This window comes from Mytilus edulis, chromosome 5 (assembly GCF_963676685.1).
Source record: "Mytilus edulis chromosome 5, xbMytEdul2.2, whole genome shotgun sequence".
NCBI lineage: Eukaryota > Metazoa > Mollusca > Bivalvia > Mytilida > Mytilidae > Mytilus > Mytilus edulis.
This window is the reverse complement of record NC_092348.1, coordinates 4,272,049-4,289,094: the sequence shown is the minus strand read 5'-3', so window position 1 is coordinate 4,289,094 and position 17,046 is coordinate 4,272,049. Positions and strand designations below refer to the sequence as shown.

The 17,046-nt window shown below is 32.3% G+C and overlaps 1 protein-coding gene and 1 long non-coding RNA gene across 2 annotated transcripts; one reads left to right on the top strand and one right to left on the bottom strand.

The window, feature by feature from the left end:
- Nucleotides 1–624: 624 nt before the first annotated feature.
- Nucleotides 625–1,641, bottom strand: LOC139522274 (uncharacterized). The gene is made up of 2 exons (XR_011664368.1): nucleotides 1,572–1,641; nucleotides 625–989 (listed from the first exon to the last, which is right to left on the bottom strand). It is a non-coding gene; the product is annotated as an uncharacterized lncRNA (long non-coding RNA).
- Nucleotides 1,642–7,936: 6,295 nt separating this feature from the next.
- LOC139522273 (uncharacterized) lies at nucleotides 7,937–12,876 on the top strand. Its single transcript, XM_071315826.1, has 4 exons — nucleotides 7,937–8,057; nucleotides 8,402–8,719; nucleotides 9,322–9,417; nucleotides 12,440–12,876. Exons 1-4 carry the CDS (start codon nucleotides 7,973–7,975, stop codon nucleotides 12,517–12,519), a joined length of 579 nt encoding a protein of 192 aa, XP_071171927.1. The 5' UTR covers nucleotides 7,937–7,972; the 3' UTR covers nucleotides 12,520–12,876.
- The last annotated feature ends 4,170 nt before the right edge of the window (nucleotides 12,877–17,046 follow it).

Genomic DNA, 17,046 nt, shown 5'->3' with positions numbered 1-17,046 from the left:
ATAAAACTACTCTGGAGCTCATAAAATGAAGCATTATAATCAACATTATTGTCATCCGAGATATATAATCTTATTTTTACCATTGTAATGAAAAAGCAAACACAAACATGCCAATACACTTGCCCTAATTGACCTTTCCCTTGAAAATCGATAAAGCGAAGGTTTGTTTTGTCAACATGATCCCATGGTAATGCTCATGTTTTTCTAATGTTGTCTCGTGCTCTTCAACCCAAAATGCATACATGTAATACCAATATTGAAATATAAATTAAAAAAAACCAACATATCCACATTTTGGCACTTATGGGTAGGAGAAGGGAAACTTATCAAGAACCTCATCAACCCAAACAGGCAATATGTATTGCCTGACCAAACATAGCCCTTAAACCAACCACCACTTGGATATTGAAAGAATGAGGATGTGTCACATGTACTTCCGCCAAAGATATCAACCAATGAGGTTATACACATATCCTCAGTGATTGATATAATCTTGCATCCAGTTCATGTTAAGTTATGGGCATAGAAAACTCTATAGTCCATAACAGCGTATTTGCAGGCCAATCTCAAAATACACCACTAGCAAGGCTTTCCCTCAAGGAATAGTATTCCCAATACTCAAAACAAATTCAACACTTTTATTAAATATTATTCCTTTTAAAATTACTTTAAAACACTTCTAAACATTTAAAGATGCATGTAAACAGTTCTTTATAAATCGTTCATAATTCAATAAATTCTCATGAATTTGACCACATACGGACTTTTAAAAGTTGAGTTAAGGCAATGAACTCATATCAAAATGAACATTGTCATTATTCTAATAACATCTTCAGCATGTGGAAAGCTTGTAAGCAAAGGGACTTAACCTCCAAGTGTAAACTATGCTGGCTTGTCTCTTTTTTCACTGTTATTGAATCAAACACACTCTTTACTTCATAATCAGGAACATTGACAATTGTATTTCCACTCGATTCTTCACATGTCTGCTGAAAATATATTAACCAACAACAAATTGTTTATCTGTACTAAAGACAGCATTAGTCACACTTTGAAAAGGAAAAATTCCTTTGCCTACAATCCACGTGGAAAACAACTAGGGAATCAGTGTCCCTCGAACTGTAGACATTGAAATTTAAATTAAAAAATTCAACCATACATAAAACTTAAGTATACATTTGTACTAGTATACAAATTCATTCAACATTATATTTATTTATCAATTTAGATAAAACAAAACAAAACAAAAATATTGCAACCATTATTTAATCTCCCATGACAAAAAGATTTTTGTGACATATTTCAACACATCAATGAAATTAAATATACACCCAATAGAAAACATCATGAAATTACGGAAAAATTATTAGCATTACTTTTAAATAGGTTCATTTGAACATAAGGCTGCTTCCATCACAGATTTGTTTTTTAAATATACCGTGCCATATTGGCATCTTCTGCCTTTCTCAACACAGACATACATAATTTATTGTAGTATCAATATTTTCCCCATTTATTATTTTCCTATTTTCAGAAATCAAAACATTACCTCAATTGCAATTTGTTCTCACCATATTCTGATTAGAAAAAATCCTTTCCTTTTAAAAAGGTTGTTCGAACTCATTGACATGAATCATCGTGCAATATCATATTATTCTCCTTCATTCGTCACCCTGTCAAAGCTGTAGGTAACACCATCTGAAAACAAAAACATTCTATTCAATTCTATGTACAATCAAACAGACCGCTAAACGCGGACCTCGACGAAGACACCTTATAATTCAATACACATCACTCCGATAAAAAACATGAATATCAAGTGACATGTCACACTAAATTATTCCACTTTCTCAATAATTCTATTCTTTTCAAACAAAGTCTTTAAATAGCATTTCTATCAGTATGTACGATGTAAAAATAAATGAAAAGTCCACAACACAGTCAAAAGTAACAAAAGAAACTGTTTACCCTATACACAATTTATTATTCTCCTTCCAACTACAATTTTCCAAAATGGCCAGAGCCCCCACTTCCACATATATTCTATATAGCGATAGCACTTTGCCCTGCGTTTAACCGGCACACGGCATAACAAATTTCTGACCACCTGGGTTGATAATAACTACCTAAGGTCTAAATCCCAAAACATTTTGCCACCAAGGTCAAACATTACTATCTAGTTCTATTAAGAAGCCGCCAAGGCGAACATAAATGACCACCAAGGTCTTGACGCCCCCAAGGCTAGTATTTTTTATTCATTGTTGCCATCAAGGCAAATGTAAAAAATCATAAAAATGACCACCTAGGTCTATTGCCACCAAGGCATATAAAAATGACCACCTAGGTTTATTGCCACCAAGGCATATATAAATGACCACCTAGGTCTTTTACCACCAAGGCATATATAAATGACCACCAAGGTCTTAAAGCCACCAAGGCTATATTGCCAGAAAGGCAAATGTAAGTAAAAGTTAAAGAATATAGTTACTTTGCCGACAACACGTGGAGCACGACCTTCCCACAGCTTGGATATTGAAAGAATGAGGATGTGTCACATGTACTTCCGCCAAAGATATCAACCTATGAGGTTATTCATGTTTTAAGTTTTCCTCGGAGTTCAGTATTTTTGTGATTTAACTTTTTTTAATTTGTAGATTCGTTATTTCTAAATTAAAAAAAAAATAAAAATAGAACATTGAAATGATTAGTAGATAAACGGTAAAATGATTTATGTACAAAAATATGCCAATTCCCTTTTTTAAAATCTTAAAATTTTAAAAATTTTGTTAAAAAAAAAAGCAGAATAATCATGAAAAATATGAATTATAGATTTAAGACATTCAAAAAGTCAACAACGTCTGGAAATGAATTAAGGGGGCTGGAGGTTGTAAATATTTTTTGAATGTAGGATTTCGCTATTTTTTCTATAGATGAACTTTATCATATACCTAACAGAAAATAAAAATTAAAAAATTGACGTCAACTTTCATTTAAGCACTTAATCTGCCTTAGAAAGAAGGATGCATTTTTGTTAAGTTTTTTTTCTGTTGAACGAATAGGAAAAATAGAGGTAAGATTGAAATAAAAAAAAAACTAAATTACTTTTATCAATTTAATTTTTAAATTGTTTAGTTTAAGTAAAGTTGATTAAAAAAAATAATAAAAAGTATAGGCCACCAATGAGTTGAAAGATATTAAGGGAGATAATTTGGAGTTTTCTCAATGATATAAACATTTCAAAAGTTTTTTTTTTACCCTATCATAATGAAAAAAATAATAACGTAATAAATAAAATTGGTAATGAAACATAAATGTTTAAAATTTTAACGAAATGTTTTACCCTCGATCCTCCTTAAGGGTATACAATGCAGTTACAGGGGAGGTAATAATGTTGCTAACATAAAAAAAAATTTTCGCGACGTCAAACTAGTTCATGGACACCTCTATTTCAAAATGACATTAGATTTGATAACGTATGATGATTATAAGTACCAGCTTTAATGAAAAGTCAACCACACATTTCTTTAAAAATTAGATAAATATAATCAAGTACCGTTATTTCCCTAAACTCATGCAACTTTGATAAAAATAAAAAACTTAAAAGGATTTTTTATCCAAAATAAGAACGATTTCTAGATGTTATTACAGAATTCCGCGTGTTTTCATCTTTTGAAACAAAAAAGTAAGATATGTCTATCCAAGGGATAGAAATGTAAAAAAAAAACAGCTTTTGGTAAATGTCTATAATTTCTACCCAATTTATCTCTGAAAGTAGCATATGAAGGTATATGTTTTACAACATATTAGAATTGACTTGGTGAAAATTATCTTGTATCTGTGAACCGTATCGTATACCCTTTAGAAGGGGTAATCAGACGAACGTAAACACAAGATTATGAATGTAAAAGCAATAAATTAATGGACAAAATATATAAATTCATATAATTACATTAAATGTATGTTTCATTATAATATTTTATTCTGATTGGCTAACTGCACATCACGTGTTATTCCGTAAGCAGTGCAATGCTCAATACAACTTTTCACTCATGATAACACGTGGTCCAACAATAAAGTGCACAAGTGAATTGAATAATAAAATATATAAAATTCGTGTTTTCATGATCATAGCTAAAAAATGTAATTATAAGTATTGAATGCTTCTTTTTGTAACTTTATAGGGTTGTAAAAGCGTTGACCGTGCGTACATTTTTTAGAATGAAGCGCTTCTTACAAAATGTACTTCGGTCAACGCTTTTACACCCCAATAAATTTACAAAAAGAAGCATTCAATTCTTAAATAAAGGTGCCGGAGCAGCATTGAAGGAGGGAGAAAATAGTTTTAATGTTCATTGTACGAAAAAGTGTAGTACTTCCAAACAATCAAAGCTGGAATATAGACCAGATACATATTAACAGTAAAAAACCAAAAAAGCATTACAAATATATCAACAGGTCAAGTTAAAAGTCTGATAAATGCTGAAAACTTATTCGGTAGATATATTATACTTTTATGACACGATTAATATTTGTTTCCGGTACAAATATATTTATTTTTTAAAATTTTACATCGTGCTATTATTGAAGATGGATATCTGTTATCCGAAATATCTAATATTTGTTCATTTTTATTTTATGGTGATGTTGTACCTTTTTTGACTTGTTATATATTATATTAAGTGGTGTACAGAATCAAATTACATGATTCATCGCCCTGTGAGATTAATCGTTGACTATTTATTCAGTCATTTTATATTTTTTAAAATATATAGCTAGATCATTCGTTGGTTTGTAGAATTAAGTGCTCTTGTCGTGTCATCTGTAATTTATTATTTTATGTGCATGGCGAATAGGTTGCTGTTTATCTATTTTGTGTGATATAATTGACTTTTAATCATTTCAGAAATGTTTTCAAACAAACTTAAAACGTTTTGCACTGTCTTTTTATATATAAATAAGAAGATGTGTTATGACTGCCAATGAGACAACTCTACACAAGAGACCGTTTGACACAAAAATAAACAGCAATAGGTCTTTTATATATGTTTTTCAATGTATTATTTGACATAAACTATTATTGGTTCGCTTACAACATACATTATGTCGAGCCTGCCACTTTTGTTGCAGAAAACTCGACATAAGGATAATGATCCGGCGGCGGCAATGGCGGCTTTAGTTAACTTCTTAAAAGCTTTATATTTTAGAAGGTGGAGTACCTGGATTCTTCATACCTTGGTAAATAAGTATATAAAGTATGAATTATTCTAAATATTAAGGATGTTCTTATCCCAAGCGGAAAACGCTACCCGTATATGGCACACATTTTTCAACTTTTGGTGTTCATTGCTGTTCAACTTTGTACCTGTTTTGCCTTTCGAACTTTTGTATCTGCGTGACAAGTAAGTCTTGTGTGGACGAGGCGCACTTTTGGCATATTAGATTTTAAACCTGGTGCCTTTTTATTAGCTATTATTCGTGTGTTTCTTTGTCCAATATGTTCTCTTATTTATTTGTATTGTAGTCCTGTAATGATGTGTTGTCATTTTAATGTTATATTTAACATTGCCATTAACGCAGGAGGTTTTGCATGCCACAAAACCAGGTTCAACCCACTATTTGTTTTCTTCAAAAAATGTCCTGTACCAAGTCCGGAATATGGCCATTGTTATATTGTTATATGTTTCTGTGTGTGTAACATTTTAAGGTTGTTTTTCTTTTGTGTCGTTTGTTTCCTCCTATATTTAAGTGTGAACTCACATTATTATAAGACGTGTCACGGTACTTTTCTATCCCAGATTCATGTATTTAGTTTTAATTTTATATTTGTTATTCTCGTCGGATTTTGTCTAATGGTAAGTTCGTTTAATACGACTGTCATACAAGTGAGAGGTTTAGCTAGCTATAAAACCAGGTTCAATCCACCATTTTCTACATAAGAAAATGTCTGTACCAAGTCAGGAATATGACAGTTGTTATCCATTCGTTTGATGTGTTTGAACTTTTGATTTTGCCATTTGATTGGGGACTTTCCTTTTTTAATTTTCCTTGGAGTATTTTTGTTTTTACTTTTTCTGTGTGTGTTAAATTTCAATGTTGTGTCGTTGTTCTCCTCTTATATTTAATGCATTTCGACAATACATGTCTCTTCAGTGATGCTCGTTGCCAAAATATTTGAAATCCAATATAAAAGATGAGAAGCTATAATCCAAAAGGTCCAACAAATAAAGCCAAATCCGTGAAAGGAATCAGAGCTTTGCATGAGGGAGATACATTCCTTAATTTATAATAATTTTAAACATTTTGTAACAGCAAATTTTAATAACACAAAACAATCCGTATTTTCATGTCAGTACCGAAGTACTGGCTACTGGGCTAGTGATACCCTCGGGGACTAACAGTCCACTAGCAGAGGCATCGACCAAGTGGTAGTAATAACATTAACGGTACCAATTTCCTGCACCAGATGCGCATTTCGACAATACATGTCTCTTCAGTGATGCTTGTTGCCAAAATATTTGAAATCCAAAGCTCATATAAAAGATGAGGAGCTATAATCCAAAAGGTCCAAAAAATTAAAGCCAAATCAGTGAAAGGAATCAGAGCTTTGCATGAGGGAAATACATTTGAAAGTATACTACATTTTCATGGTTCATTAGTCAATGATTAGTTTTCTTGATTAATGTTAAGTTTATGTGACAGTTGTAATAAGGCGTCGTATTTAGGACTATTGACATTATATCAATGATTTGTAAAGAAGGCGAGACATTTCAGCATGTACACTTTTGTAAATTCTTTTGAAAATTTCTTTTAGGAATCTAGTCCTATATATGATCCTATTACAGTTAATCGTGTATTTGTCATGTGCTCATGGGATAACAGCAGTTGCAAAAATGAAAGCGCAAAGCAAAGAATGTAAGTATTTGTAATATAGATGCATTACGCTTGGCTTACCAAAATAATATAAAACATTTTGTTTCAAACTTTAGAGAACTGCACTTGATATCATTTTTGACTAACCACAAATTATCGACACTTAGAAAATGTCTGTACCAAGTCAGGAATATGACTGTTTCATTTGATGTGATTGAGCTTATGATTTTGTAATTTGCTTACGGACTTGTTGCCAAAATATTTGAAATCCAAAGCTTATATAAAAGATGAGGAGCTATAATCCAAAAGGTCCAAAAAATTAAAGCCAAATCAGTGAAAGGAATCAGAGCTTTGCATGAGGAAAATACATTTGAAAGTATACTACATTTTCATGGTTCATTAGTCAATGTTTAGTTTTCTCTTCAGTGATGCTCGTTGCCAAAATATTTGAAATCCAATATAAAAGATGAGAAGCTATAATCCAAAAGGTCCAACAAATAAAGCCAAATCCGTGAAAGGAATCAGAGCTTTGCATGAGGGAGATACATTCCTTAATTTATAATAATTTTAAACATTTGTAACAGCAAATTTTAATAACACAAAACAATCCGTATTTTCATGTCAGTACCGAAGTACTGGCTACTGGGCTAGTGATACCCTCGGGGACTAACAGTCCACTAGCAGAGGCATCGACCAAGTGGTAGTAATAACATTAACGGTACCAATTTCCTGCACCAGATGCGCATTTCGACAATACATGTCTCTTCAGTGATGCTTGTTGCCAAAATATTTGAAATTCAAAGCTTATATAAAAGATGAGGAGCTATAATCCAAAAGGTCCAAAAAATTAAAGCCAAATCAGTGAAAGGAATCAGAGCTTTGCATGAGAGAAATACATTTGAAAGTATACTACATTTTCATGGTTCATTAGTCAATGTTTAGTTTTCTTGATTAATGTTAAGTTTATGTGACAGTTGTAATAAGGCGTCGTATTTAGGACTATTGACATTATATCAATGATTAGTAAAGAAGGCGAGACGTTTCAGCATGTACACTTTTGTAAATTCTTTTGAAAATTTCTTTTAGGAATCTAGTCCTATATATGATCCTATTACAGTTAATCGTGTATTTGTCATGTGCTCATGGGATAACAGCAGTTGCAAAAATGAAAGCGCAAAGCAAAGAATGTAAGTATTTGTAATATAGATGCATTACGCTTGGCTTACCAAAATAATATAAAACATTTTGTTTCAAACTTTAGAGAACTGCACTTGATATCATTTTTGACTAACCACAAATTATCGACACTTAGAAAATGTCTGTACCAAGTCAGGAATATGACTGTTTCATTTGATGTGATTGAGCTTATGATTTTGTAATTTGCTTAGGGACTTTCCGTGCATAATTTTCCTAGGAGTTTGGATTTTATGTTATTTTACTTTGCAAGTAACATAATCAATGAAATATTAACGAGAAGCACGCGAGACTCAGACCGTTTAGACTTTTCAAATAATCTTCTTTTTACAATTAGCAATTGCTGTAACCTTTGAAGGGCAAAAAAGTGGAACAACAGTTAGATTCAACTGCAGCTTGCAAAGAGCTCCACCATCTAAAACAGTTCAGTTTTTAGTTAATTCCATAACAGCAAATAATATTCGTCTTTACCAAGGAGAGTGCTACTTAACTCATAAAGGCAGCCCTTGTAGTTTATTTGAATGTCAATGTTCAAAAGACGGGAAGCGTTATTTTTGGACATATGAAGAAGCTAAAGAAACATTTACTGCCACATGTAAGGCCAGAATCAAGAAAGGGTGCAATATAAATGCTACTATTCAGTTTACAGATACAAGTAAGTGTATAGATTCAACCTACATTACTTTAAGGATCAGTGTAAGTGATAACATTGCAAAAAGTTAATAAACGGGGCTTTTAGCTGTCCGTATTTTCATCTGATTGCATTGATAGTAAAAAAAAGTGTCACAAATAGGGGTACAACAGAAGCACGAACCCAACCAAAAACGGGGGGTGATATCAAGTGCTCCGGAAGGGTAATTATATCCTGCTCCAAATTGAGCCATGCTTAAAATAAGAGGCACGAAAACAAAGATATTTAGAAATTACATGCTTGAATCGTAAAAAAGGGCGTATATTCATGTGTTTTTCCAAATTAAAAAGTTCCGTAGCCCTTGCCAAAATATGACGATTAGAGATCAAATTTATCTACACTTTTAAAAACATGCGCGGTCAGGGATAAACTTACTTAGCGATAAATCAATAAATGTATCACTACCAAATAACACAAATAGGGCGACCATTATAATAAAGCGTAAATGGACATACCGTAGGAGGTGCCATTTTACATATTTTAATCATAGTTAAAGTAGATGTTTTGACCTCGTTCTTAACTGAGCATAACAACAGCTATTGAAAGTTTTCGTTCTTTTATTTAAGATTTAGCACCTCATAAAACTATAACAACTACGTGTGAGACTACAGGTAATACAGATGGCACAGATAGTACAAGTGGTACAATGTGCTGCACCAAAAGTAAGTATCATATATACAACAAAAACAGTATGCAAACATTCAATTGTCACATCGCATTCAACTTGTTTTATTATTGTCTTATATAATCAAAAGACAGAAATGTATCTCCTGCTTCTCAATTAAAATGTGTGTATGTCAATGTTTTGTTTTCGTCTACAACAACTTTTTTATGACGTCTTCATCATATTTATTTATATGTGTGTTTAATGTTCAGTCACAATACAATACAATATGATATATCATATTGAAATCTTGATTCGTTGATCAGTATGTTTACGGCTGCATTCAAAATCTTCACTTACACCCTGCTTTAATAATATTATGTGGTGTATTAGCATATTAAAACTATACTTAAAGTGTTCAAAGCAGTAAAGAATATTTTTTTTATAAAAATAAATACAAATATACAATGTAGGATAGCGGAAAAAATAATAATATGTCGACTATCATTTTAAAAGATACTGTTGTGATACTGGCAAATCATTTTGAATTCATATGATGATTCCAATTTGAGCAGTCGCCCCCGCTAAAATAAATATGAAAGGAGACTATTTTTATTTTGAAACTATCAATCTCTTAAACCAATGTAGCAATATACAAAAGTCGGCTGCAAAAGGATATACATATCCAAGAGCTTGAAGTTGCTACACAGACTTTGTAAAACGTTTGTCGTGTGAGAAGAGAGAGCTGATGAACCAGGATTATGTCAAGAAAGTCTCGACTTTAAAAGAAAAAGGTTAATTGAAGATACCAAAATCTTGTTGTTAAATATTCCCAATCAGCCTCGCTCACAAATAACACATGATTTTCATGATGAAAAAGGCCAAAGCACACAGACAGCATCATAGCTAATGGCAACAAATATTTGGGCTTTGTTAAAAAATCCTAACTCAGGCATATCTATGAAATGGTCCAAAGGCGAGCTTCCAGATATGTCTGTAACAGGTATCATAACATCAGTAGTCCCACAGCCATGATAAACTTATAAAACTGGCAAGAAAAAAGACAAAGCACAGGACTAATTATGTTCTACAAAAAAGTACATCCAATCGGAGCAAAAATAAAGGCAACAGTAAACAAAATCGGAGTAACAAACTAAAACTGAGGGAAACGCATTAAATATTAAAGGAGAACAACGACACAACATTAAAATGTAACACACACAGCAACGGACTAAGCATTAGACAAAATCCGATGAGAATAACCAACATAACATTAACACCAAATACATGGATTTGGGATAGAAAATTACCGTGACACGTCTTATAGTAATGTGAATTCACAAACCCATCTTCTATTCTCATACCATCAGACAGTAGAAACCGCACCTTTAGACACATTTCAACCAAAAAAAAACAACATATACCATAACACAGTGGAATGTATTGCGAATCCATACAGTCGCTTTCACTACAGACGACACTTTCAGAGAACAGCTCACACCATATGTTACCATAAATGCATTTAACTTATTATAAGTATATATAAAATCTGATTTAAAAAAAATACGCGCTTCAAATTTAATGTCTGTTATGCCACGCTGCGCAAAACAGTAAATAATCTTCAGATCAATGATGGACCACTAAAAACCGAAAGAAGAAGAAGAACGCTGCGAATTACTCAGAGTTATATTTTAAGAAGGTTGAAATGTGAAGCCCAACGTTCTGACAACAAAGTTATCGTCCTCAAACAATAAACTGATTTTTCAACGGCAAAATCACGAATGAATTGCTCCGAATGATTATGTATGACGCCTTACTGTTTTATATACACTTAGTTTTCCATTAAGACTTGTTTATATTTTTTCGTTTAGTCTTGTACCATATTTTCCCTCCGGTTTATATGTTCCGTTCATCTTTTTTTTTTTGACTAGTTAAATTCAAGAGTCTATCCTAAATTGAGATAAATCATATGGCCTTCAAAATACCGTTTCGATCTAACCTAACTGAAGAGACATTTATTGTCGAAATCCGGATCTGGTGTACACAGTGTTTGCACCTCATGTTTGTGGTATTATATCTTGGCCGCAATTTATCTTGGTCGCAATTTTATTGTTTCCTGTTTAGTATTAGATCAATATTAAGATCCGTTTTGTTACATCTTGAGTTTATTTGCAACCACTGGGTCGATGCCTCTGCTGGTGGAGATTTATTTCCCCGAGGGTATCACCAGCCCAGTAGTCAGCACTTCTGTGTTGACTTGAGTTATCATTGATATGTTCATAATTATAAATTAATTGTTAACAAAACTTTGAATTTTTGAAAAACTAAGGCTTTTCTGACTCAGGAATAGATTACCTTAGCTGTATTTGGCAAAACGTTTATGAGTTTTTGGTCCTCAATGCTGTTCAACTTCGTACTTAATTTATCATCTTATAACATTTTTGATTCAAGTGTCTCTGATTAGTCTTTTGTAGACGAAACGCGCGTCTGGCGTAAATATTAAAATGTATTCCTGGTATCTATTATGAGTTTATTCACACATCTGTTTATAGACATGATCCCGTTGTCAAACATGATCACTTGTTTAATGAAAGTCATTGGTCGTTTATTTAATGCATTAGTTTTAATTTGCACAATATTTGCCATAAATTTGGAGCTAACAAAAATCTGCAAAATATTAGGAAATAACAAAACTTGTCATATATTAGGATTGTAAATAATCTGCCATAGATTAGGAATGGCATGACGTCACATTTGCCATAAATTAGGAATCTGCCATAGATTTTGAACCCACCATAGATTCGAGTCCTACATATATAAAGTGCCTAGAAAATCAACCTAACGATGTTAGAGTAGATTTGATTCGTAACTTCCTTCCCGAGCGTGGCGCGAACCTGCACATTTTATTTCTAACTTCTACGGCAACACTGCCTAGTTTTGCGGTATATATTCTAGTAATAACAGTGTTAGAGCTAGATTTTCTACTGACAATTGTTTTTTAGGTAAAAAAAAACACTTTATGTTTATATATTATTGTCTCTAATTTTCAGAGTTTTATATCGTTACTTTTTTTATTGCAGGTTCATCCTTACTTCTATTGCTTTGTCTTGTAATACAGTTGCAACAAAAAATTGGTAGAGAACTGTTAAACCATTTGTGAAGAAATATGTTTTATGTTACAAAAAGGACATTGAAAGGTTAATTATAAGATTTCACGTGGATCAAACAATATTGCAGACATTACTTCTTATTCATTCATGAATCAGTGATTACGATAAACACATGATGAACACTTAAACAGGTTTTTATGACAAAACAAGATTAAAGTTTATTACTTGGATTTATTTTTGCTAAATCGATTTATAACTTTTGAACAGCGGTATACTACTGTTGACTTTGGGATACATTTCCGTTGAATTTATCAGCTCTTATCTAAAGTTTAAACATACATGGAGTGCTACAGCTATCTATTCATATTTCATTACATTTAAGGTAGCAATAAACAATATTAAAATTTACCCTCATAAATTTTACCATTATCTTTACATTGCTTTCTTCTCAATTAGGCATAATGTTTGTGTCATATATGTGCATACGTATGTAATCAGAATCTTTCATAGATTTATATCCAGTAGTTAAAAAAGTAAAATATAATATCTTATTGGTATATCCATGTTAACAATCTGCATTTATTTGTAACAAAATATTGCAAAAATGGGCGGAGGAATGTCACAAATTTCCCCCAAATTTGGCCAGAAGTAGAATTCCAATCACTTGAAGTAACAACTTTTCTTAAATGGTTTACACGAATTCCAAGAAAAATCATATGTCTTCCATCTCATTTTGATTGTAGACATTACATTATTTTCTGGACCTATGGAAAATGAAAATACGCAGAGTCAAACAGAAAATAGGCCATAAAACATGTGAAAAAATAATCTTGATGTAATAGAAGTAGTGGATTCGTAAACCATAATAAACGAGTTAGTGTGTGGTTCACATTAATATTACAGTTAACATAAGTTCAATTTAACTTTAATGAGTTGTTATTTCCCCTATTTTATACCAGTTTTTATATGTCTAAACAAATATTTTATTCAATGTTTAATCATTACAAATTATATAAATGAAATAGATTTTGGTATTTATGATTTATTCAAAAATACATACAATTAATATACAGAATATATTTATTTGTTTTAGGAAAGTAACAAAAAATTTAAATACCAAAATTTAGAAACCTGTATATATCTCCCAATTGATACGGACGCAACGTTAGATATTGCTACCATTTGTTGTAACAGAAAAATAACATTAAATTGGAACAACGCACTATTTATGTTTTCCTTGTTGGGAAAATGCAAAGTATAACACACATATATAAATGCGGTGGGATTCCAATCCAATATGATTTTATAATTTAAATAGGATAACAGATTTTACTGTCATTAATTTTGTGGAATATTTCTGCATTATATATTCAACACGAATAGGATTTCATTAACTTAAAAGCTGTTTTCCAAGAAACAAAACAATGGCATATAGTTATGATACTGAAGTTTTTTAAATTTTCGATGGTCTTATAGATTAGCATTCTTTGTAATATTTTTGCATCGTTTCGTTTTGTTGAAAGCAAGATTTTTACAGTAAGCAGAGGAAGGAACCCGCGAATGCAGTTCATGCAATCCCTAGAATATGGATATAACGCTTGTTGCGACATCAAATAATGTTTACGGACAAACTTGCAAGACATTTTCATTAATTCGCATTTTTTTTTATAGATAACCTTTAATCAAAATACAATTTGGTGTATCAATTGCAGCTTTTAAAGTACTTTTTATTTGTATAGTTTTCAAAGACGACAAATAGTCTTCACGAAATCCATTTTCTGTTTTTTGGCCATAACAGTTTTGTGAAGGCATGAAAGTTTAACTCGGACATTTAGTAAGACATTGAAAACCTATTGTTTTGAATTGAATATGTAGCTAAATTGTTTGATAATTTGTGGTTTTGAAGCTTACACTTAGTACAAAACGATTTTAAAAATTCACTAGATTTTATGTCAAAATTGTATTTTTTAGGCTGAAATATTTCAAGTTTCCAGACTATATTTACCCTGAGACATTTCATTTCATCATATTCTTTTAAAAATATCTATGCAAATGTTAAATGGAGACAGCCATGTAAACTAGTACTGAAATATATCACGTCGTAGAACGTTTATGCACAATTTCGAAGAGTTGCTTGAACATTTAGCGAATTGTTCAATTTATGTTTTCAGTTTGTTACATGGGACAACACTAAGTAAACGTTTTTTTCTCATAATCTGTGTCTTCCGATGCCTATGATATTATTTTTTTTTATTCTTTTTCTATCGTAAAGTGAATATTCAAGAAGCAATCTTTATTTTCATATATTACTTGACATATTTATTTCAGCATATCTTAGAAAATGTTCCCGTCAAAAAACTACTTAGGGCTATTTTTCGTGGAAGTAGCAATATCTAACGTTGCGTCACGATATTCCCGTACTTGCATTTCCTATCATGATTTTCTTGATAGAGGGTTGCTGTTCACAAGGAAGCTATTAAACCAAGAGTTCCAAATGCTTAAGTTGAAATCATCCCTTCGTAAATTTTACGGACGCCATCACGAGTTGGTTGACCGTTATGGAATAACCGTTTCACAAATGATATCGAATATGTTCCTTACGCCATAACCACAATCCCCTTGCCTTTCATGAATGTGACCTACCAATTAGACTATTTACCGTATTTCTGATCACATAAGCGATACGAAGGGTGACACATGTGGAGCAGGATCTGCTTACCCTTCCGTAGCATATGCGATCACCTCGAGTTTTTGGTGGGGTTCGTTTTTTTTTTTTTAGGTTTTCTATGTTGTGTCATGTGTACTATTTTTAGTCTGTTTGTCTTTTTAATTTTTAGCGCTGTCAGTTTCTTAGGAAGAAAGATAAGAAGTTAGCACTATCCTTTAATTCTACTTTTCGCTATATAGATGATGTGCATTCACTAAATAATTCAAAATGTGGTGACTATGTGGACCGCATCTATCCAATCGAGCTAGAGATAAAGGATACTACAGATACAGTTAAGTCGGCCTCATATCTTGACTTACATCTAGAAATTGACAATGAGGGTCGGTTGAAAACAAAACTTTACGACAAAAGAGATGATTTCAGCTTTCCAATTGTGAACTTTCCATTTCTAAGTAGCAACATTCCAGCAGCACCTGCATACGGAGTATATATCTCCCAATTGATACGATATTCCCGTGCTTGCATTTCCTATCATGATTTTCTTGATAGAGGGTTGCTGCTCACAAGGAAGCTATTAAACCAAGAGTTCCAAATGGTGAAGTTTAAATCATCGTTTCGTAAATTTTACGGACGCCATCACGAGTTGGTTGACCGTTATGGAATAACCGTATCACAAATGATATCGGATATGTTCCTTACGTCGTAACTACAATCCCCTTCCCTTTCCTGAATGTGACCTACCGAATTAGACTATTTACCGGATTGTTATCACATAAGCAACACGACGGGTGCCGCATGTGGAGCAGGATCTGCTTACCCTTCCGGAGCACCTGAGATTACCCCTAGTTTTTTGGTGGGGTTCGTGTTGTTTATTTTTTAGTTTTCTATGTTGTGTCGTGTGTGCTGTTGTTTGTTTGTCTTTTTCATTTTTAGCCATGGCGTTGTCAGTTTGTTTTAGATTTATGAGTTTGACTGTCCCTTTGGTATCTTTCGTCCCTCTTTTTTAATTTCGATTGATGAGTTGGACTATCCCTTTGGTATCTTTCGTCCTTCTTTAGTATTCACATATATATGACCGTGTGAGGGTGGTGAATGCAGTGAATGTCGTAAAAACGTCCATTTGATTATTTATACAAGACACTGGTAAGTCTTGTGTGGACGAGGGGCGTTTTTGGCGTATTGAATTTTAAACCTGATGCCTTTTGTTATCTATTATTCATGTGTATCTTTGCCTAATACGTTCTCCTATTCATTTGTATTGTAGTCCTGTATTATTATGTTGTCATTTTAATGTTATATTTAACAATGCCATCAAAGTGCGAGGTTTGGCATGCCACAAAACCAGGTTCAACCCACCATTTTTTTCTTTAAAAATGTCCTGTACCAAGTCAGGAAAATGGACATTGTTATATCATAGTTTGTTTCTGTGGGTGTAACATTTTTACGTTGAATTTCCGTTGTGTCGTTTGTTTTCTCCTATATTTGAGTGTGGATTCACATTACTATAAGATGTGTCACGGTAATTTTCTATCCCAAATTCATGTATTTGGTTTTGATGTTATATTGGTTATTCTCATCTGATTTTGTCTAATGCTTAGGCCGTTGCTGTGTGTGTTGCATTATAATGTTGTGTCGTTGTTCTCCTCTAATATTTAATGCGTTTCCCTCAGTTTTAGTTTGTTACCCGATTTTGTTTTTTGTCCATAGATTTATGAGTTTTGAACAGCGGTATACTACTGGTGTCTTTATTACATTCAAAGAAGTAGTTTGACAGTCGTAGCTTATCACTTTATTCAAAATAAAAAATAAAATAACAAAAATATTGAACTCCACGGAAATTCAAAACTAAAAAATCGCTTATCAAATAACAAAATAACAATCCCAAACACATCAAACAAATGGAAATACC

Bases quoted from the DNA above. Each gene is read 5' to 3' on its own strand.
- LOC139522273 (XM_071315826.1), top strand. From the start codon at position 7,973: ATGATCCTATTACAGTTAATCGTGTATTTGTCATGTGCTCATGGGATA. The intron at 8,058-8,401 runs GTAAGTATTTGT...TTTTACAATTAG, and splicing joins GAAAGCGCAAAGCAAAGAAT to CAATTGCTGTAACCTTTGAA. The intron at 9,418-12,439 runs GTAAGTATCATA...TTTTTATTGCAG, and splicing joins TACAATGTGCTGCACCAAAA to GTTCATCCTTACTTCTATTG.